Source organism: Nicotiana sylvestris, chromosome 4, assembly GCF_000393655.2.
Source record: "Nicotiana sylvestris chromosome 4, ASM39365v2, whole genome shotgun sequence".
In the NCBI taxonomy this organism is placed as follows: domain Eukaryota; kingdom Viridiplantae; phylum Streptophyta; class Magnoliopsida; order Solanales; family Solanaceae; genus Nicotiana; species Nicotiana sylvestris.
Window position 1 is genome coordinate 20,890,990 of NC_091060.1, and position 21,974 is coordinate 20,912,963.

At 38.8% G+C, this 21,974-nt stretch overlaps 2 protein-coding genes across 2 annotated transcripts; both read left to right on the forward strand.

The window, feature by feature from the left end:
* Positions 1 to 2,095: 2,095 nt before the first annotated feature.
* On the forward strand, positions 2,096 to 3,090 carry LOC138889316 (uncharacterized). The gene is made up of 2 exons (XM_070172610.1): positions 2,096 to 2,251; positions 2,344 to 3,090. The coding sequence occupies exons 1-2, from the start codon at positions 2,096 to 2,098 to the stop codon at positions 3,088 to 3,090; spliced, it is 903 nt and encodes a 300-aa protein (XP_070028711.1).
* A 3,395-nt stretch (positions 3,091 to 6,485) lies between these two features.
* On the forward strand, positions 6,486 to 7,034 carry LOC138889317 (secreted RxLR effector protein 161-like). The gene has a single exon (XM_070172611.1). It carries the CDS (start codon positions 6,486 to 6,488, stop codon positions 7,032 to 7,034), a length of 549 nt encoding a protein of 182 aa, XP_070028712.1.
* Positions 7,035 to 21,974: the final 14,940 nt, after the last annotated feature.

The window sequence follows — 21,974 nt, forward strand, 5'->3', positions numbered from 1 at the left end:
AACCGGTAGCCCCAACGTAAACGGACCAAGCCCCTTACCCCTTTAACCCAGCCCCACCCGGCCCCCTTGTACCGGTCCGGGCCGGTTCCGATTTTAACCGGTCTGGTTACGGTTAAACCCGGCCCGTTAGACACCCTTAGACGCGAGCCTCCATGGGCTGGCCCATTATTTTTTAAAATATAATTTTATATTTTTCTTTAAGTTCTGACCTAAAAAAAGAAATTATTTAAAAGTTAAAAAATATCTTATTGAAAAAAATTCGCAAAATTTAATAACTTTTTATATTGTTCCAATATATCACATAAACACTAAAAAAAGTAAAAGGCAAGATTATATTATTTACTAAAAATCAAAACTCAAAACAAACTACAAGAGAACGTCCATAATGCTTATGAGATATTCAACACATCATCTTCATCAAACACATTTGAATTCGCTTGTGACAAAGTTGTCTTAACATCTTCTCTTTCATCTACATCTATAATTCATATGCAATATTAATTAGTTAAATATTTAATTTTTTAAAAAAACTAATAATATTTAAATTCACATAAAAAATATTACCAATATGAGTTTGGGAAAATCCGTGTAACCAATTTTGAGTAGTAATAAGTGTTTGCACATTTTTATGATGGATGCAACTTATGTACTTTGTAAGAACACGCCCACTGATGCTAAATGTTGATTCCGATACACTGGTAATAGGAATACTAAGTACATCATGTGCCATCACTGAAAGATCGGGATATTTTCTAGAATGGTCCTTCCAATACATGACAACATCCATCTTTTGAAACTTCTCAAGACCAAGCTTCGGTTCGTCTAAGTAAAGATCCAATTCTGACTTTCCATCGCTAGAGGCAGTATACTTTCATATTTTATATATTTTAATAATATATACTTTTATTAGGTCCACGGGCCGACCCAGCCAGCCTCAGTCAAGCCTCACTGGCCACGGGCTTACTCGGACCGGACTTAAAAGCCTTGTTTTTAAATGGGCTCCAAAAATTCTAGCCCAACCTTGCTAAATCACGGGTTGGGCTAGCCCAACGGGCCAAGACTGTATTGACGCTCTAGCAATAGGGCGTGGCAGGTGAAGCATTGCCCTGCCACAAATTCAACCTGCCCTTGCTCTGCCCCATTTAGTAGTTTTTCTCTTTTTCAATCTGCCTTGCCCCGTCCTATTTAACCTCGTCCCGCCCTGTTTAGATTTTCTTTTTCTTTCTTTTAAGTTTGGAACTGTAAATATCCATGTTATTATAAAAAGAAAGATGAATATGGTTTCATGATAAATCTGATAACAATATGGCTTTGGTTTTACCTGACGTAAAATTACTTTGTTAATTCTTTTCTAATGCTTGTTTTAAATTGTTAAATAATTTAGTAAATATGCTACACCAAATGGAAAAAGCTTTTTTCTTTATGAGTGCAAGTCATATCTGCTAGCTTTCGTTATACTACTACTGCAAATTACTTGCTCCAACCAATTTATAATTTTTTTTTTCATTATTTGTGAGGGGCGTAAAGCAGAATTGTTAATAAACAATTTGATATTTTATAAAATTATTATATTTGCAAGTATGCTACTAATTAACAAACGTTAGCAAGCAAACAAAACCCAGTTTTTTTAAAAAAGAAAACAATACGACACAAATTCATAAAATAGATATTCATTCTCTATTAAGTTTATTCTAATTTTTTAACATTATATTAATACCCATTTCTCACTCTCACATACTCTAGGCAGAAAGAAAATAAACTGAAAAACAATAGGAAAAGAATCTAAAAACTAAAATAGCTACGCACACACAAGTGAAAGAAAATTCTAGTGGTTAGGAATAGAATTCTATTTAGAGTGAATGTCTATCTTGTTGAGAGTTTTACTTTGTGGTTAAGTTATTTTCTCTCCTATAAATAGAAGGGTCTTACCCCATTGTAAATCATCCCAAAATTCAATAAGAATTTTCTCTCTCTCTTTCTCTGCAATATTGTTCTTCTACTTTTATTGTTTTATAACACGTTATCAGCACGAGACTCTACCGTCTCAAGAAGCTCTTTGAGAAGATTAAGGTATAACTTTTCTCCTCTTTTAATTATGACTGACATTATGAAAAGAAAGTTCGTTGCCCTTGAAATTTCGGGCAAGAACTATATGACATGGGTGTTGAATGCTGAAATCCATTTAGATGCAATGGGTCTTGGAGACGCCATTAAAGACAAAACTAAAGCATCCACCCAAGACTGTGCTAAGGCCTTAATTTCTTGCATCATCACCTTGATGAAGAGTTGAAAATAGAATATCTCACAGTCAAAGATCCACTTGTTTTGTGGAATGGCTTAAAGGAAAGATATGGCAACTTAAAGTTGATCACTCTTCCACAAGCACAATATGATTGGGTTCATCTGAGGCTCCAAGACTTTAAGTCTATTTCTGAATATAATTCTGCAATGTTCAGAATTACTTCTAAATTGAAACTTTGTGGAGATACTATCACTGATTATGATATGCTTGAAAAAATGTTCACAACGTTTCATGCCTCCAATATGGTCTTGCAACAGCAATACAGAGAGAAAAGTTTCAAGAAGTACTCTGAGTTGATTTCTCTTCTCCTTGTGGCTGAGCAAAATAACGACTTGCTCATGAGAAATCACGAAAATCGACCCACTGGGTCTACACCATTGCCTGAAGTGGATGAGGTGTATTCCCATTATGCTAAGCGTGGAAAAGGTCGTGACTCTATTCGTGGTCATGGTCGTAGACAAGGAAGAAATTTTCCTGGTGTTAATCATCCCCCAAAGAGAAATAACCACCAAAAGTGGAAAGGAAAAGATGAGGAGCCAAAAGCAAATGGTTCAGAAACTGAATGCTATCGTTGCGGTGGAAAAGGGCATTGGACAAATATTTGTCGTATACCAAGACATTTGGTTGAGCTTTATCAAGCATCTCTAAAGAATAAAGGACCTGAAGCCAATTTTGTCTCTGACAATGATTTTGACATCACCCACTTGGATGTGGCAGACTTCTTTGAGCGCCCTGATGGAAAAATAGACTACTTGATCGGTGATGGATCCGTGGTTAAAGATGATTGAGTAGTTCAATTTTTATTTGTGCCTGTTCGTAGTAGTTAATGAATAAAAATCATGTAATTATAGTTCTTTACATGAGTAGTAGTCATAAGTATCAGTTAGTATTATTTAATTTTTGAAATGTGTTAGTTTGTTTTGATTAAATATAGTTCTAATATTTGTTTTATACAATCAATTGAGTGTTTTAAAGTATTTACTCTTATATGTAGTCTCCCTTTAACAAACTCTCTTCATGAAAATTTGCTTCTGTTGCACATCTATCGATTTCTTAACGTGGAGTTAAAACAGAAAGTAAAATTCAGAGTTGAATTGGACAATGTATGTATATGATTGAAGTCACGAGCGATCATGTCCATGTGGTCAGAATAATGGACAGGCAAATATGGTTATCCTTGTTTCCATGTTATTGTATAATGACAATTAGCTTATCCAATTCTCTCTTTGTTTTATACAATGCGTGCTCGGAAAACTAATTTTTAAATTAGTTTATTTTCTTTTCTTCCACAATTGCAATTTCACACTGTGTTAATCGTATTATTTAGATGTATGGTATTTAATTCTACTAAATGTCCTTATCTTTCTCATTATTATCTCCCTTGTTAAATGCTTGAATAAATTCACGAATATATTTAATTGACAAGAATATACTAATGTTTATTCGTATATTTCTTTTGTATGTCAAACCATGGGAAGCAAATATGGATATCTCACAAAGCAAACTTGGATCAATGTCCAATTGTAAAAATATTTGTTTAGTTGATTCATGTACGACACATACAATATTCAAAGAGAAGAAATATTTCTCCCATTTAAGTATGTGTAAGGCAGATATTACTATAATTTCTGGTAGTAGTAAATTAATTGAAGGCTCTGGAAGAGCTACTATAACTCTGCCTAAAGGAACAATACTTATCATAGAGAATGCAATGTTCTCCTCCAAGTCCAAGAGGAACTTGTTGAGTTTTAAAGATATCCGTCGAAATGGATATCATATTGAGACAATAGATGAGAATAATCTTGAATATCTCATCATTACCAAGAATGTCTCTGGCCAAAAGAGGGTTATTGAGAAGCTCCCATCTTTATCTTGTGGCCTGTATTGGACAAGAATTAGTGTAATTGAGGCACATTCTACCGTAAACCAAAAGGTTACTGATTCCAATACTTTTGTACTTTGGCATGATTGATTGGGACACCCTGGATCAATTATGGTGAGACGAATTATAGAAAACTCAAATGGGCATTCATTAAAGAATTTAAAGATTCTTTTAAATAATGAATTTTCTTGCACTCTTGTTATCAAGGCAAGTTAATTATTAGACCATCACCAACAAAGGTTGGAATTGAGTCCCCTGCGTTTTTGGAACGTATACAAGGGGACATTTGTGGACCTATTCACCTACCTAGTGGGTCGTTTAGATATTTTATGGTCTTAATAGATGCATCTTCTAGATGGTCCCATGTGTGCTTATTGTCATCTCGCAACCTCGCGTTTGCAAAATTAATGGCACAAATAATTCGATTAGGGGCACAATTTCCCGATAATCCAATTAAGTCTATTAAACTTGATAATGTTGCTGAGTTTTCATCCCAAACATTTAATGATTATTGCTTATCAATTGGGATAAAAGTGGAACATCCGGTAGCTCATGTTCACACTCAAAATGGTCTTGCAGAGTCTTTAATTAAACGTCTGCAATTGATAGCAAGACCTTTACTCATGAAAACGATGCTGCCCACTTCTGTTTGGGGTCATGCCATTTTGCATGCATCAATGCTAATTCATCTCAGACCGACAAATTATCATAAATATTTCCCGTTGCAACTAGTTTTGGGTCATGAACCTAATATATCCCATTTAAGAATTTTTGGATGCGCAGTATATGTGCCTGTAGCACCGCCATATCGCACCAAATTGGGTCCGCAAAGAAGGTTACGAATATATGTTGGGTTTGAATCACCCTCCATCATTCGCTACCTAGAAACATTGATGTGGGATTTGTTTACTGCACGATTTGCAGAATGTCGATTCGATGAGACACTTTTCCCAAAATTAGGGGGAGAAGTTGGTGAAACCAAACGGAAAATTTTGTGGAAAAATCTATCATTATCTCATATTGATCCACGTGCCTCTATTTGTGAAAAATAGGTGCAAAAGATTATCCATTTGCAAAGAATCGCAAATCAAATGCCAGACGCATTTACGGATTTGAAAATGATAACAAAATCACATATCCATGCAGAGAATGTTCCAATCCGTATTGATGTCTCTATTGGACAATCTTTTAGTGTCATAGCTAATAAGTCAAAAGCACGCCTAAAACGTGGCAGACCATTAGGTTCCAAAGATCGAAATCCTAGAAAAAGGAAAACAAATGATCAAAATGACACTACGAAAGAATCTCATGAAGAAATCCACGATTTAATAAATTGTGAGATTCATGAGGAATCCACTGAGCCCGAGACTCAAGAAAATAAGGAACTATCAATAAACCCAATCGATATTGAGACAAATTTTAATCGAGTGGATATAGTGGTGGATTATGTCTTTGCATATAATGTTGCATCTAGCATTATGCAAGAAAGTGAGGATCTTGAACCTCAATCTGTTGGAGAATGTCGACAAAGACTTGATTGGCCAAAATGGCAAGAAGCAATCCAATCAGAGTTAAATTCACTTGCAAAACATGAAGTTTTTGGGCCTGTAGTCCAAACACCTAATGGTGTTAAGCCTGTTGGCTATAAATGAGTCTTTGTACGTAAGAGAAATGAGAAAAACGAGGTACAAAGATATAAGGCACGCCTTGTTGCACAAGGATTTTCACAAAGGCCTGGTGTCGATTATAAAGAGACATATTCACCCGTTATGGATGCTATAACTTTCCGTTATCTCATTAGTTTTGCTGTCCATGAAAAGCTTGACATGCATTTAATGGATGTGGTTAACCTACCTTTATGACTCACTTGATAATGAGATATACATGAAAATTCCTGATGGATTTAAAATGCCAAACGCGCATAATTCAAAGTCTTAGGAAATGTTTTCAATCAAATTGCAAAGATCTTTGTATGGTCTAAAGCAATCAGGACGAATGTGGTATAATTGTCTTAGTGAGTATTTATTAAAGGAAGGCTATATAAATGATGCAATTTGCCCATGTGTTTTTATAAAGAAAACAACATCGAAATTTGTTGTACTTACCGTATATGTTGATGACATAAACCTTATTGGAACTCCTATAGAACTCCAAAAGGCAATTGATTATTTAAAGAAGGAATTCGAGATGAAAGATCTCGGAAAGACAAAATTATGTCTTGGTTTACAAATTGAACATTTGACAAACGGAATTTTTGTTCATCAATCTGCCTACATAGAAAAGGTATTGAAACGGTTTTACATGGATGGAGCACATCCATTAAGTACTCCGATGGTTGTTCGATCACTTGATGTGAATAAGGATCTATTCCGACCCCAAGAAGAGAATGAAGAGCTACTTGGTCCTGAAGTACCATATCTTAGTGCAATTGGTGCACTAATGTATCTTGCTAACACTACAAGGCCTGACATAACTTTTTTAGTTAATGTCTTAGCAAGATATAGCTCTCCTCCCACAATGAGACACTGGAATGGAATCAAACACATATTGCGGTATCTAAAAGGGACTATCGATATGGGCTTATTTTATGCCAATAATTGCAGTCCTGATCTTGTTGGTTATGTCGATGCTGGGTATTTATCCGATCCACACAAGGCTCGATCTCAAATATGTTATGTGTTTACCTATGGAGGCACTGCCATATCTTGGCGATCGACTAAGCAATCAATTGTGGCTACTTCATCTAATCATGCCGAGATAATTGCTATTCGTGAAGCAAGTCAAGAGTGTGTATGGTTGAGGTCTATAATATATCTTATTCGAGACAAATGTGGTTTGAGATGTGACTAACTACCCACGATTTTATATGAAGACAATGCAGCATGCATAGCTCAATTGAAGGAGGATTCATAAAAGGAGATAGGACAAATCACATTTCACCAAAGTTATTTTTCACACATGATCTTCAAAAGAATGGTGATATCAATGTGCAACAGATTCGTTCAAGTGATAATATGACTGATTTGTTCACCAAGTCTCTACCGACGTCAACCTTCAAGAAGCTAATACACAAGATTGGGATGCGAAGGCTCAAGGATGTGAAATGATGCTCTCATCAGAAGGAGTTTAATGCGCGTTGCACTCTTTTTTCCTTACAAGGTTTTGTCCCATTGGGTTTTCCTTGCAAGGTTTTTAACGAGGCAACCAAAGGGCGTATAGTTAGATATGTGTACTCCTTTTCCTTTTCTAGAATTTTTTTTCCCATTGAGTTTTATTTTAGTTAAGGTTTTAACAAGACACATTACTTATTGAGTAAACATTCAAGGGGGAGTGTTATGAATAGAATTCTATTTAGAGTGAATGTCTATCTTGTAGAGAGTTTTACTTTGTGACTAAGTCATTTTCCCTCCTATAAATAGAGGGGTCTTACCCCATTGTAAATCATCCCAAAATTCAATAAGAATTTCCTCTCACTCTTTCTCTGCAATATTGTTCTTCTACTTTTATTGTTTTATAACACTAATCTGTTTGTTGACTTTGCAGCAAAAATCATGCCCTACCCCTGCCCTGGCCCATTAACTATTTTTTGAAAATGTGTTTTGATCTGCCCCGCTTGGCCCTGTCCATTAAGACTTTGCCCGGCCTCATTAAGGTTTTATTTTGCCCTGACTCGTCCCATTTGTCATCTCTAACCAATCAAGAGGTTTTTACCTAGCTATACTATAATAGAAACCTATTTACTATCTTTATTTAGGTTCTTTGTCAATTACTTTATATACATATATTTACTAGTTTTATACAAAACCATAAAAAAAGAGAAAGTGCAACATACCTTAAATATAGCGTATCAGTTACACATAATTCCCCCACATTTAAGATTCTCTTCCTTTTCCAAAAGGATTACAAAAACATTTTCCAATTTTGTACTTACCAACCGTAAGAATTCTCCCTTGCCCACCGATACCCAAAATCTTGCTTACTCACTCCTCTTCCAAAGCTTTTGATATCTGATTTTTCTCTTTCAATCATCCATTGTTATCCCACCAAAATTGCAGATTCTTTCTTTTTCCAAAGCTTTTGATATCCGATTTCTCTCTTTTAATTATCCAAAATCTCAAGAAGAAATTCGAAATTTTGCTCTACAATCAAGTTGTGGGTAAGTTGTGGATACAATACTAATACAATTATAATAATATTATATTAAATTTTTAGCGTAGTTGTGAGTGAAACTTGAGGAAAATAAATATCATAATTGTATCAGAATTTTTCATAAATGTATCACGATTGTATTATAATTGTATATGTATCATAATTGTTGCAGGAATTATACCACAAATGTATGATAATTGTATATTCATTATATATTGTTATGAGCAGTTGTGAATTTGTGACGAATTTCACAATTTGTATCTCAAATATGATAATTGTATATTAATTTATTAGTATTGTATCTGGTATTATTTTGGTATTAATGTACCACATACAAATTGGATACAATTGTGATATGAGTATGATACATCTATGTTTTAGGCATTGATGTATCTTATACAATTCAACTATAATTATGATACAATTATCATACAATTTCTGAATATTTTTTATAATATAAAGCTTAGGCAATGGTGAAGAGAGAAGATGGAGATTCTGGACGTAGATTAAGGGATTTTGATTTTTTTAAAAAGGAGAGAGAAGATGAGAAGGGAAAAAAAAGGAAAGGATATAATTGAATCCCTTAATTGAAGGCACTAATAATGGGGTGAGAGCCTTTTAAGAAGCAATGTATACAAGTTGTAAGAAAAATCTAGATACTTATTAAAAAGTGCAAAACATAGAAAACATAAGTAAATAAGTTTCTAATATAGCATAACTAGGTAAAAATCCATCAAATCTTTAATCAATTTTATTTGACTTTTTAATTTGGTGCGATTTTTCGATTCCGTTTGAACATTCTTAATAGACAGAATCAGAGAAGCAGTAACAATAAATAATATGTTTGGAGGGTAATAGATTTTGGTAAGATATAAATACTGTTAGAGAAACGGAGACATAAGCATATGGTCTTTGACAAAAGTATGATAAAGTGAATGAGAATAAATGCTCTTATTCTACATGAGGGTTGTGAATGGTCAAAGTGGACTACTACTATTGTATAATGGTCCATCTAATAAATTTATGTTTCATGGTAGGGAGCTATGGGTATGGAAAATCTTTGGCCGGGAACGCTACTCCCTGAATGGGGTTTTATGCTTCGCAAGTTCAAATTTAGTCGGGCTCCAATACGGGTACCGAATACCAAAAAAAAACTCTTCTTGTCCATGTTAGTATTATATTTTTAAACAATCATATCACGTAAAAATTGATTTTAAATAGATGTATATACGTACTATCCATTGCTTGGGATACACAGTTTCGATCATTATTTTTTTCGGTTAAAAGGAGAAACATTTTATTGCATACTAAAAGGTTACAGAAGAGTTAATGGTTACATGATCACTATCGTGGGTAGTGATTGTACTAAGATTACCAAGATTTGCCAACTTATTACAAACAGACACTGATACTATTCTAGTAGTGGTTAGGTCTCCTTCCGCCTGGATCGTTGTCAAAACAGAAACTGGAGGGGTTTCCATAACTAACAAGTGGTTACACATGGCTTGCTTGGAACCTTATTTTGCCAAAAGGTGTGCTGCCTTGTTTCCCTCAGGGAAACTGTGCCGGACCGCTGGACTCCACAACCTCCTCAACTGGTACCTGCATGAATCAATAGTTGATTGATAAGTTACGTGGTTTTGCTGTAATAATTCTATGGCTTCAACTGAATCAGTTTCCACTTCAATAGGGAACAAGCTATGCTGAGTTGCTAGTTGGAGCCCATATTCTAAAGCCAACAGTTCTGCATGGGTATGAGTCATAGCAACAACCTTTACATGAAAATCAAGGATCTATTCATCAGCCGAGTTCCTTACGATCCCCCCTAGGCCTCCCATACCCTCTTTATCCGTGTAGGAGCCATCCGTGTTTAACTTATAGAAGCTCGTGGCAGGTGGATACCACTTGATGTGAATGATGTTATTGGGGGGGGGGGCTATTAGATGATCCCGTGCAAAACTTGTATTTCATTGATCTAGTAAAGACCACTCGGGCATCCAGAAAAGTGGATGTATTGTTAAAAATATTGTGATTTCGATTTAACCAGATTTGCCATAAAGCAAAAGGGAGAAAATCAGCCCAATCTAAAGGATAGTTGTGGAGGGGAGAGTTAGTATCCCTCAATAGATGAAGCCAGTGGTGCTCATGGTAGGGCAATGCATGGGTATTGAGCCCTATATCCATCCAAAACTTTTTGGATATGTGGCATTACATGAAAATATAGTGGATAGTTTCATCAGTGGTGGTGCATGGGTTGGAGGAAATGCCAATGTGATGCAGATACGCATTGGTGGGTAACCTATTGTAGGAGCAAAGCCAAAGGAAGAACTTTATTTTATTAGGGGTGTTTAAGGACCAAATCCAATTAAAGGTAAAGTTGTTGTGAGAGGGAGTAGGTAGTAAGGAGTAGACAGAGTTCGTGGAAAAAATACCATTTTTGTTTAAGGACCAAAAAACAGTGTCTTTCCTGTATGGGGAAAGGTTGGTGGACGAGGTTCTATGCATAATGTCTTCAGGGATTTGCATGGAAACCCTAGACTAGTCCCAAGTTTGGCCATTCCATATGTGGGAGAGTTTGAGCCCCATATCATTTTGGTTCATTGGTCCATGGACTAGGGTTCTGAGTGGTGGAGAGTTGGAGATCCATCTATCGTTCCAGAAGTCTATGTTGTTCCCTGGACTAGGGGACCAAGCAATGACTTTGGAGCAGTATATACCGCCCTTTAAAGTGTTTATCCAAATGAAGGAGTGGGTAGAAGGACACTACTTGATGCCATATTTATTGATAAGAGTTATGGCCCATAGGGAATTAGTATGGAAGAACACCCTCCAGGAGAGACTGGTGAGCAGTGCAATGTTTTTATCATAAGCTTTACGTAGGCCTAGTCCACCTTGTTCCTTAGGCTGGGTCACAATGACCCAGTTGACATAGTGAATTTTCTTTTTTAAGGGTAGAGAACCCCAAATGAAATCATGTTGGATTTTATCAATATCACTGAGAATTTTTTTGGGCAGAAGAAAATCTTGCATCGCGTATGAAGGAATGGAATTAAGAGTAGATTTAGCAAGTGTGAGTCGACCTGCCGGTGTCAAGAAGTTCGTTTTCCAGCTAGTAAGCTTATTCTTCATATTGTCTAAGATGAACTGGAAGTCGGAAGGTTTTGGTTTATGGTTTAGTATAGAAAAACCCAAGTATTTTCCTAAGTTGTCTGTTGCTTTAATGTGGAAAAGTTGCCGAACAGTAAGATGGATATTATTAGTGCAGTGCTTGGAGAAGAAGACCTTGGACTTATCACAATTTATTTTTTGGTCTGAGAGTTGGCAAAAATAGTTAAGGTTGTGATGGATTGAGTACAAGGAATAGTATTGGTTCTGGACATTAGAGTGAGTTCATCGGTGAAGAATAAATGAAAAAAATATAGACCCTTAGGACTAATCTTTATGGGATCCCATGTTTTGATATCTACTTGGTGGCTAATGTAAGTAGAGAGAAGTTCCATACAAAGGATGAAGATGTATGAGGACATGGGATCCCCTTGGCGGATACCTCTTGATGGTGAGAAGTAGTTAGTTTTTGAGCCATTTACTAGAATAGCAATATTACTAGAGCTGATACAGTTCATTATTAGTCTGGTAATTTTTGGGAGTAAGAGTTCTATAGACAAAAGACCACTCAATGCAGTCAAAAGTCTTTTCTAGATCGATTTTAAGCACGAGGTTTCCTGACCCCCCTTTTAGACTTGTTGATGTAGTTAATAATTTCCTGCACAAGAATAGCATTGTCACATGCCCGACGCCCTTTGAGAAAACTGGCTTGGAATGGTCCTATAAAATTTGGAAGGAAGGGTTTGATACAGTTGACAATGATTTTCGTGACAACTTTGTAGATAGTGTTACACAAACCTATGGGACACAATTTTTTTGAGGTTGTTGGCATTATGGAATTTTGGTATAAGGCAGAAGTAAGTATTATTAAGAGATTGAGGCACTATTTGAGTGGTAAAAATGTGGTTACACAATTTTAGAACAAAGTTTCCTACTAGGTGCCAATATTTTTGGTAAAAGTAAGGGTGTAGACCATCCGATACCGGTGCCTTAAAAGCTTTAAATGAGAATAGAGCGTCTAGGACTTCACGATCCTAAAGAGGGCTGTCTAGTGAAGAAAGATTTATATTATGAAAATTGGTAGGGGTGGGGTGGATACCTAACAGTCTGAGTAATAGTGTTCCGTGGTGTACATGGATTTGAAAAATTGGAGAGCATGGTTTAATAGAGTGTCAGGATCAGTAATCCAACCCCCTTGCTCATTTTTAAAATAGAAAATTTTATTCCTTCGTCTTCTATTTATAACAGAAAGATGGTAGTACTTAGTATTCGCATCACCATGATTTAACCAATTAATTCTAGCTCTAATTTTTCAGAAATCTTCTTCAGCTCGAAGGACATTATTATACTCAAGGGTTAGGTCTTTCTAAAGGGAGTGGAGGAAAGAGCTAGTAGGGTAATTGGGGGAAAGTTGGATACCCTCCGGTCTAGCCAACAAAAGTTTCTTTTTATAGAAGATGTTACCACAAGTGAGCCTACTCCAAGAAGATATATTCTGTTGAAAGTGGGTAGTAGCATCTAGAAGGTCTCTTTGATTCCAACTATCTTCCACAATAGTGCTAAATTCTAGGTGGGAGCACCAAAAAGCTTCTAGGCAGAAATATTTACCTATAGAGGGTCTAGTGAGATTAGTGGATTTGATGAGTAACGGATAGTGGTTAGAGTATGCTTTTGGAAGATATGTGATGGAAGCATTTGGGTAAAGCTCTAGCCATTCTTTGTTGGCATTACGCCTACGACAATGATTAGACTAAGTATAAAGGCAACCCTTAAAACCTAGATCAATTAAATTACAGCGATTGATACAAGACCAGAAATTATTAGATCTATTACAATTTATAAGACGACCCCCATGGTTATCCTCTTGGCTAAGGATGTCATTAAAATCCCCGGTTACAAGCCAAGGTACTTATAGGTGGTACACATGTTTTTTAAATTATCCCAAAGGATTTTACGTTTGACCACTTTAGTACTAGCGTAAATAATACTAAATAACCATGATTTAGGGTATGGGTGTACCTGAATCATTGCATGCAGCTCTTGGTCAGATTGCCTAAGGTGGGTAACTCTGACCATACTAGTGATCTACAGAAGAACAATGCCCCCTGCTCTACCCTGGGCTGGCACCTCAATCATATCGTCGAAATGGAACTCATCCCTAAGACGTTCATGATTTTGCATTTTGGTTTCCAACAACGCAACTATGCAGGGAGTGTGGGTAAAAATTAGTTCCCTAATGTTTCTGCTAAACGTATCATTATTAGCTCCTCTAGTATTCCAAACTATGATGCTTGTAGGTTTATTCATTGGGATAGAGTGATGGAGTGGGTGCAGAGTGACATGAGTCTCCTGTGGGGTGAATTGGCTCCCACTCAGGGTCGGAGTTAGCAACACAGTGTACTTTACTGCATTCATGTTCGCTGTTGGGTGTAGGTCGAAGGAACATTTCATTAGGGCCATCGGGCACATGTGAATGTATTTTTTGCCCTCTCTCTCCAAGAACAACATATGGACTGCTTCTCTGTGGCTTGATATTTCTGTGAACGAGCCCCTGGCAAGCGGTATCTCTTCTATTTCCATGACCTGCCGAGGTAGTTCCTCCATTTCCCCGACCCTCTACTCCATTTCTATTTCTTCCTGCTCTAGTAGAGGTGGAGCAGCCTGATGTTGGACCTGCTGAGGTTGCCAAGGGAAGAAGAGAATGTTCTCCATGACTGATAGGTAGAAAGGAATATCGTAGATTTGATTCATGTTGAGCAGTGGGTTGAAGTGGGGTGGGAGGTTCCAGTGAGAATGCATGTTGTGGTACAGTGCTGGTGCAACAGCTGGGGCCAGTAGATCCAACACGTTGGTCAACCACATGTGATTTATGTAGTTGTCTATCGCTAGCTTCATGCCCTCTGAGATCATCTGGGCAAGGAACCTTGGGTTCTGAAGTATGATAAGGACCTCCCTGCCATTGATGTCCATGGTAAAGAACACTGTCTGGCCTTGCAAACCCTGCTCGATCCATGAGAGGGGCTGTTCAAGAGGGTGAAGAGGTTGGGCTGCATATATCAGTTGATACTGACCTAGCTGGGGTGGAAGTGGAGGGAAATTGTTCATCGTTACCGAGGGTGGTGGAATTAAGAGTGCAGGCCTTCTGTTCAAGGGGAACAAGGGTCTTGCCATGGTGAAGGCCCAAAGGCAGATTAAAAAGAGGAGAAGTGGAAGAGTGTGGAGAGGTACCTAATGATTGAGGATCTATAAAGGAGGATTTATTTTGCATGGGATTGGGTAGGCTTTGCGTGTGAAGGTTTGTAGCCGGATTCACAGTTTTTATCTGCATGGCCAGTTAGCCATCTTCATGTGCCAAGTGTAGAGGAAGCGTGGAGGAAGAGTCTTGATCAGGGTTGGTATTTGCAATTAAGGGGTTAGTATTTGTAGGAGAGGGGTTTAATGGCAATAAAAAATTCTGAAGGTTTTTTTTGGGGGGGGGGGGAACCTTGGTCGACACGTGTTAGTGACTCCACAATAGAAACCGTTGGTTGTAACGAAAGGGATGGGGAATTGGAAGAGTTGCCTGCAAAGTATATGCATTCTTGGGAGGTAGTAGAAGTGATCAATGGATTTTCCATGTATTTATCAATAAGAAGCGAAAGAGGAGCGAATTTATTGGGGGATTCAAAGCTTTTTTTATGGTTAGAGTTAGTGGTTTTTTTGTCGTTACTGTCAATAGCATTAAAGAGCAGTTTCTTAGAGTTAATGGGAGGAGCATTAATACTGTGATCAGGCAAAAAAGCTATTTTTGGCTTATTCTGGCTATTATTCCTATTATTTGAGGGGGGCAGGGATCACCTGATTCGCCTCGAACTAACCTTTCCGCATACCTTCCACCGTCATACACTTTACGCAGTCACATAGTCTTCCTGAGTCTGAACTCATACCGCAACATGAAGTTTACTTCACTTTCAACTAGGAAACATGAAAAGATTCTTCACACGCCCATAACTCGGGGCTATACCTCGGATCAAGATAGAAATCAAGTACCTAATAATTCTTCTATCCTCCAGCAGACCCTTCTTATCGCTTCCAATCATATGGATACATCTCGCAGTACTAACATACTCATCACATAGCCATCCAGCCGTCACTTCCACTAATAGGGACACTACCAAACATATAAGTTCAAAAACACTTGCTCACACAATCAGCACCTCGGTGCTCAAGCTATAGGCAAAAATCCGGCCTCAAGTCCTCTAGACTAGCCCAATATCAACTCACAGAGATCACATCTAGCCCCTCGATCAGGGAATCTCAAGCCATCGATGCAAATCTGATACTGAGCGCTCATACGCGCACACGAACGCGTGGAATGAATTCAAAGAGTTACATTTCAAGCTGAATCAAAGGATGCTAAGAATTCAAGAATATGAAGATTTTCCTAAAGGTTCTGCAGCCTCTCGATGATAAATACAGACATCTCCGTATCGATCCGCGAGACTCTACTAAACCTGCTCATGACTCGTGAGACCTATGTAACCTAGGATCTGATACCAACTTGTCACGACCTTAAACCCACACCCGGTCGTGATGGCACCTCTCGTGAAGACAAGGCCAGCCAACTTGTCCCAATTCAATTTTTAAACAGTTAAACATTAATAGACAGTCTAAGTATGAGTAAATAAACCAAAGACTAAGCAAAAGAGTTTATAATGTGCGGAATATAGCCCAAACACAGCCCAATACCGGGGTGTCACAAGTCACGAGCATCTACTAGGGCCTAAATACAACTGAAAAGTCTAAAATGTACAAAATACAGGCTAATGAAATAAAAAGGGAGAAAAGCAGTGTTGTGAACACCGACAACTACCTTTCTAGACCCCGATGACTCTGCCTTCGATCAGCCATTACCCGCTACTGGGTTCAGGAATACCTGAATCTGCACACAAGGTGCAGGGAGTAAAGTGAGCACTCCAACTCAGTGAGTAATAATCACAACTAAAGTCTAAATGGTAAGAAATCACGAAAAGTGCATCAACATGTTGTATAGAAGCAGTTCAAAAACCAGTAAGAAAGCAATGAAGCTGTAAAATCTCTTTAAGCATCTTAGCTCAGTTTAAACTTCTTTGAAAATGACTTTTTCAACAGTTGCGCAAATGAATGCAAAACAATTAGTGCATATAAGCACAGAAATCCTCCCTTCGGGCACAAATACACAATTAAATATGTACATGACAAGTAAATAAGAAAGATAAGCACATAAGGTTTGCCCCTCGGGTACGATGTCAACAAATCCGCCCCTCAGGCAATATCTCAGAACAATACCAGCCCCTCGGGCAATCAAATAGAACAATACCAACCCCTCGGGCTATATCTCACATCACAATGGGTACCCGCGCTCACTGTGGGTGTGCAGACTCCTGGAGGGGCCCCTTACGACCCAAGCACAATATCAAGCCACCTCGTGGCATCATCTCTAGGCTCTCGACCTCATATCAACAAGCCACCTCGTGGCGTACATATCTCAGGCCCTTGGCCTCACAATCAAAATCAGTGTATCATCGCTGTGGCGTGCAGCCCGACCCCAAAAGTATCCTCACAACACAGGCCCTCGGCCTTACTTAGTCACATAAGCCACTCGGGCAACAGTAAAACATGATGCTCAGCCCAAAATATGATTTAAAATATCATTTCGAGTGTTAAAGCAATGTAAACATGGTTGAGTTTTGAAAATAGTAGAATATAGCATGACTGAATACAAGTTTAAAGTCAAAACAGTGAGGAATATCAATAAAAATCCCTGAAGGGTTCAAATAGTTGGCATGAAGCCCAAATGTAGCATTCATCCCAAATAATGATGATAGCAAATAGATTTCAGTCAAATATACGGTAAAATCATCAATCGGGATGAACCAAGTCACAATCCCCAATAGTGCACGACCCCACGCTCGTCATCCAGCATGTGCCTCACCTCAATGTAGCACTACGATGTGTAATCCGGGGTTTCAAACCCTCAGAACATCATTTACAATCATTACTCACCTCGAACCGGGTAAATCTCTAGCTCGCGACGCCTTTTCCCCTCGAATCGGCCTCCACGCGCGTCAAATCTATCCAAAATCAGAACGAGGACGTCAAAATATGCTAAGGGAACGAAGCCCAAGTGAAAACAATCGAAAAATATCAAAAATTCTGAAATTGGCCAAAACTCGAGCCCCCGGGCACACTTCTCGAAATCTAATAAAATTAACATCAATGGAATCCTCATCCTCTCACGAGTTCATACATATCAAATTTACCAAAATCCGACCTCATATGGTCACTCAAATTCTAAAAATTCACTCTCCAATTTCAAGCCCTAAATTCCCAACTCTTCCTCTAATTTCCCAAAATTTTCATGATTAAACAATGATATAATCACCATAAACACAAGGTATAAAGCCCAAGTAGCTTATACCTTCTGCCTAGCTCTTTCGCACCTGCGATCCTATAAGCGCATCTGCGCTTTCGCTTCTGCGGACAAACATCCGCTTCTGCGGATTTCATTAATGACACTAGGACCCACATTTGCAGTCAATCCATGCACCTGCGGTACCGCATTTGCGGTCTCTCGTCTGCTTCCACGGAACTCACTTAACAGTCGAAATTACGCATCTGCGATCATACTTCCGCATCCGCGGCTCTGCAAATGTGGTCTACATAGCTGCTTCTGCAGTTCCTGCTCCTCAATCCCTTTTCTGCTTCTGCGACTAAAATTCCGCTTATGCGGTGCCGCACCTGCGGTCCCCAATCCGCAGGTGCGAAAATACCAGAAGCATCAAATTCAACAGCTGCAACAAAATCCAAACTTCTCTGTTAGCCATCCAAAATCACCCCGAGGCCCACGGGACCTCAACCAAAAGCACAAATATATTCTAATACCTTATTCAAACTTGTTCCAATCATCGAAACACCTCAAACAACATGAAATCACCCATAACACATCGGATTCAAGCCAAACTTTCTAAAATCTTTCGAATTCTACTTTTGGATCAATAATCCAACCAAACCACGTCCGAATAATCTGAAATTTTGCACATACATCCCAAATGACACAACGAAGCTACTACCACTCTCGAAATTCCATTCCGACCCCTATATCCAAATCTCGCCTACCAACCGGAAATCGCCAAAATCTCAATTTCGCCAATTCAATCCTAAATCTTCCATGGACTTCCAAAATGCATTACGATCTCGTTCCTTAGTCCCAAATAACCTAAAGTAGCTAACCAAATCATAAAAATTCCTATCTGCGATCATATACAAGCAAGTCAAATATTGGTCAAACCTTTCAAATTTCAAGCTTCAAACTGGGAACTGTTCTTCCAAATTCATTCTGATTATCCTAAAAACCAAAACCAACGATTTACATGAGTCGTAAAACATCACACGGGGCAAGTCATGCCCAGGAACTGACGAACAAAGTGCAAAAGCTCAAAACAACCGGTCGGGTCGTTACAGCTCCTCTCTGCGGGTCAGTGACACATGCTTCTCTAGCAAGAGAACGGAGAACTGCTTCTAGGTAAGGGGTGCTGCACCAATAAGCCTACGCCTCTCATAAGCCTCCAACCAAGTGAAGGCAGTTCCCGAGAACTGAAAGGTAGTGAATGAGACCCCACTGGTCTCCAAAATACCTGCTGTACGGAAAATCCTCTGATACTTATCCAAGAAAACCTGGGCATCCTCGCCCTCTGCACCACTGAAAGTCAGTGGCTAAAGTCTACCAAACCTCTCCAATCTACACTGCTTATCATCAGGCATGACTGGAACCACATAGTCCTAAGCAGGTGCAACCGGCTGGGCTGGTAGTGCCCCGAAGTGTAAAAGTCCATGAACGACCTGCTCGGGTGTGCGGGCAGTGGGAATCTGAGTGCCTCCCCCGGCCTGGGAAGTAGCTGTTGTAGTAGAAATAGAGATCGAGTGATCAAGACTAGTACACACGGTAAGAATCTGAGCTAAGGTCTCCTGAAGACTTGGAATCACGAGGGGAACAGCTGGTGCCTGAGTTGGTCCCGCTGATACATCCACAACTAGGACCTGATCCTGTACTGGGGCAACTGGCGGATCTGCAGGTGCTGCCCTAGTTGCTGTGCGGGCTACACACCTGCTTCTACCACGACCTCGACCTCTTGCGGCCCCAACTAGTGGTACTGGTGGCTATCCGTCCTGACTGGTAGCACGTATCCTTACCATCTGTGAGAAAATAAAATAACAAAATTGTAGTTACCGGTATCAACATATTCACACGATAAGAATTCAAGAATGTGAAGTTTTCCTAAGGGTTCTGCAGTCTCTTGAAGATAAGTACAGACGTTTCCTTACCAATTCACAAGACTCTATTAAACATGTTCATGACTCGTGAGACCTATGTAACCTAGGCTCTGATACCAACTTGTCACGACCCGTCATGATGGCACCTATCGAAGATACTAGGCCAGCCAAAATTACCAAAACACGCTTTCCACAATAACTAGAAATAAAACAAGACTTTAAAAATAACTGAAATCTTTGACACAAAACGGGGTGAACCCTAAAACATAAGTGTGAAAATAAAATCTGACATCGGGGTGTCACTAGTCAGGAGCATCTAACACAACTAATCATATGCTGTCCCTCAGGCAATCATCTCTCAGTCTTTCCAATCACTCCAACCTCAATATCACTCATTCCTCACAATCACTCAGCACTTGGCACCTGGCACTCAGCACTCGCACTTAGTAGGTACCTGCTCTCACCGGTGGTGTGCAGACTCCGGAGGGGCTCCTTCAGCCCAAGCGCTATAACAAGCCACTCATGACATAAATCAATCAGGCCCTCGGCCTTACTCAGTCATGAATCAATAAAACATGTTGCGGCGTGCAGCCCGATCCCATAAGTATCCTCATAATCAGGCCCGCGACCTTACTCAGTCATCAATCTCTCCAGTCTCTCGGGGTTTCAGAAATCAGAAAAAATCAGCCCAAACAGCAATAACATGAAGTATCAGCTAGAATACAATGACTGAGATATGATATACGAGTAAAAACTATGACTTAGTACAAATAGCATTTAACAGACAATTCAACATGTAACGCAACCCCTATGAGACCCAACAGTGCCAACATATAGCCTAAGTATGGTTTCTAACATGATTTACAGTTAATCTTTCATAACACGTAGAGAGCATAAAGCTAACAACATGTTGTTTAAGTTTACAGTTTCTATGAGACAAACCAAGTCACAATCTCCTCGGTGCATGCCCACACGCCTGTCACCTAGCATGTGCGTCACCTCCAAAATAGTCACAAGACACAACGTCCGGGGTTTCATACCCTCAAGACCAGATTTACAACTGTTACTTACCTCAATCTGAGCAAAATCCTACTCTGCGATGCCTTTCCCTCTCGAATCGGCCTGCAAACGTCCCAAATCTATCCAAAAGTAATACAACACAATCAATGCATGCCAAAGGAACCAATTCCACAAGAAAACTACTAAATTGGGCTCAAATCTTGAAATTGGTTCAAACCCAGCCCCCGGGCCCACGTCTCAAAATTTGACAAAAGTCACAAAACTAGAATGTTCATTCACTCACGAGTCTACCCATACAAATTTCATCAAAATTCAACATCATTTGGTCCCTCAAATCCCCAAATTACTCTCTTCTAAATTTCAAGACCTAACCCCCAATTTTCACTTCAAAACTCAACTAATTAGGTGAGAAATCAATGGAAAAACACCATAGCTAATGATAATAGAGCTCAAGCAACTTACCTTAGTGAATATCCTTGAATCCCCTTCAACTATCCTCCCAAAAGCTCCAAGTCCGTGTGTAAAAATGGTGGAAATGAGCAAAAATTCGCGAAGTCTCCTTTTTATACTTTCTGCCCAATGGAACCGCACCTGCGGTCCACATCCCGCTTCTGCGATGCCGCACTTGCGGAATTCTCATCGCAGGTGTGGAACTCACTTAAAATGCCAAGCTCCGCATCTTTTTCGGTTCCAACCCTGTACCACTATAGAATGGCAAGAGTGGTCGATGTAGCTTTTACCCGAAAGATCGGGATCAAATCCACAGAGAGATAATATTGATTTGGAATTGGGTTTTTATCTAATCTAGCTATGTGCGATGTTCATAATTGCACTTTCAATCATGCTTTGTTTTGGTTGTTATTCTACTTTTACTACAAATGAAGAATGAAATTAAGCTAAGTATGATATTTTTGTAAGGGTTTTCTCAATTGGTAAAAAGGCACTAGGGAAGTGACTTATACCTTTGTGGGTATCTAACGGGGTCTAAAACTTAGGGCAAACTTGTTATAATTGGGATCATGATATAACCATTGCACATAATTACTCACTCTATGCCTCTCGGCAGTTTGAGTGACTTTGCCCTAATTAGCTTTCCCAAGCCCAATTGGGTGTTTAAACAATGCAAGCAAAATTGGTTCAAATCGGGTATTACTATCTCTAGGTTTAACCCTTTAATTGGGGCTATCAATATCTTGATGCACCCTAATTCCTTGTTAGCTTGAA

Bases quoted from the DNA above. Each gene is read 5' to 3' on its own strand.
- LOC138889317 (XM_070172611.1), top strand. From the start codon at position 6,486: ATGGATGGAGCACATCCATTAAGTACTCCGATGGTTGTTCGATCACTT.
- LOC138889316 (XM_070172610.1), top strand. From the start codon at position 2,096: ATGACTGACATTATGAAAAGAAAGTTCGTTGCCCTTGAAATTTCGGGC. The intron at 2,252-2,343 runs GCCTTAATTTCT...AATGGCTTAAAG, and splicing joins CCACCCAAGACTGTGCTAAG to GAAAGATATGGCAACTTAAA.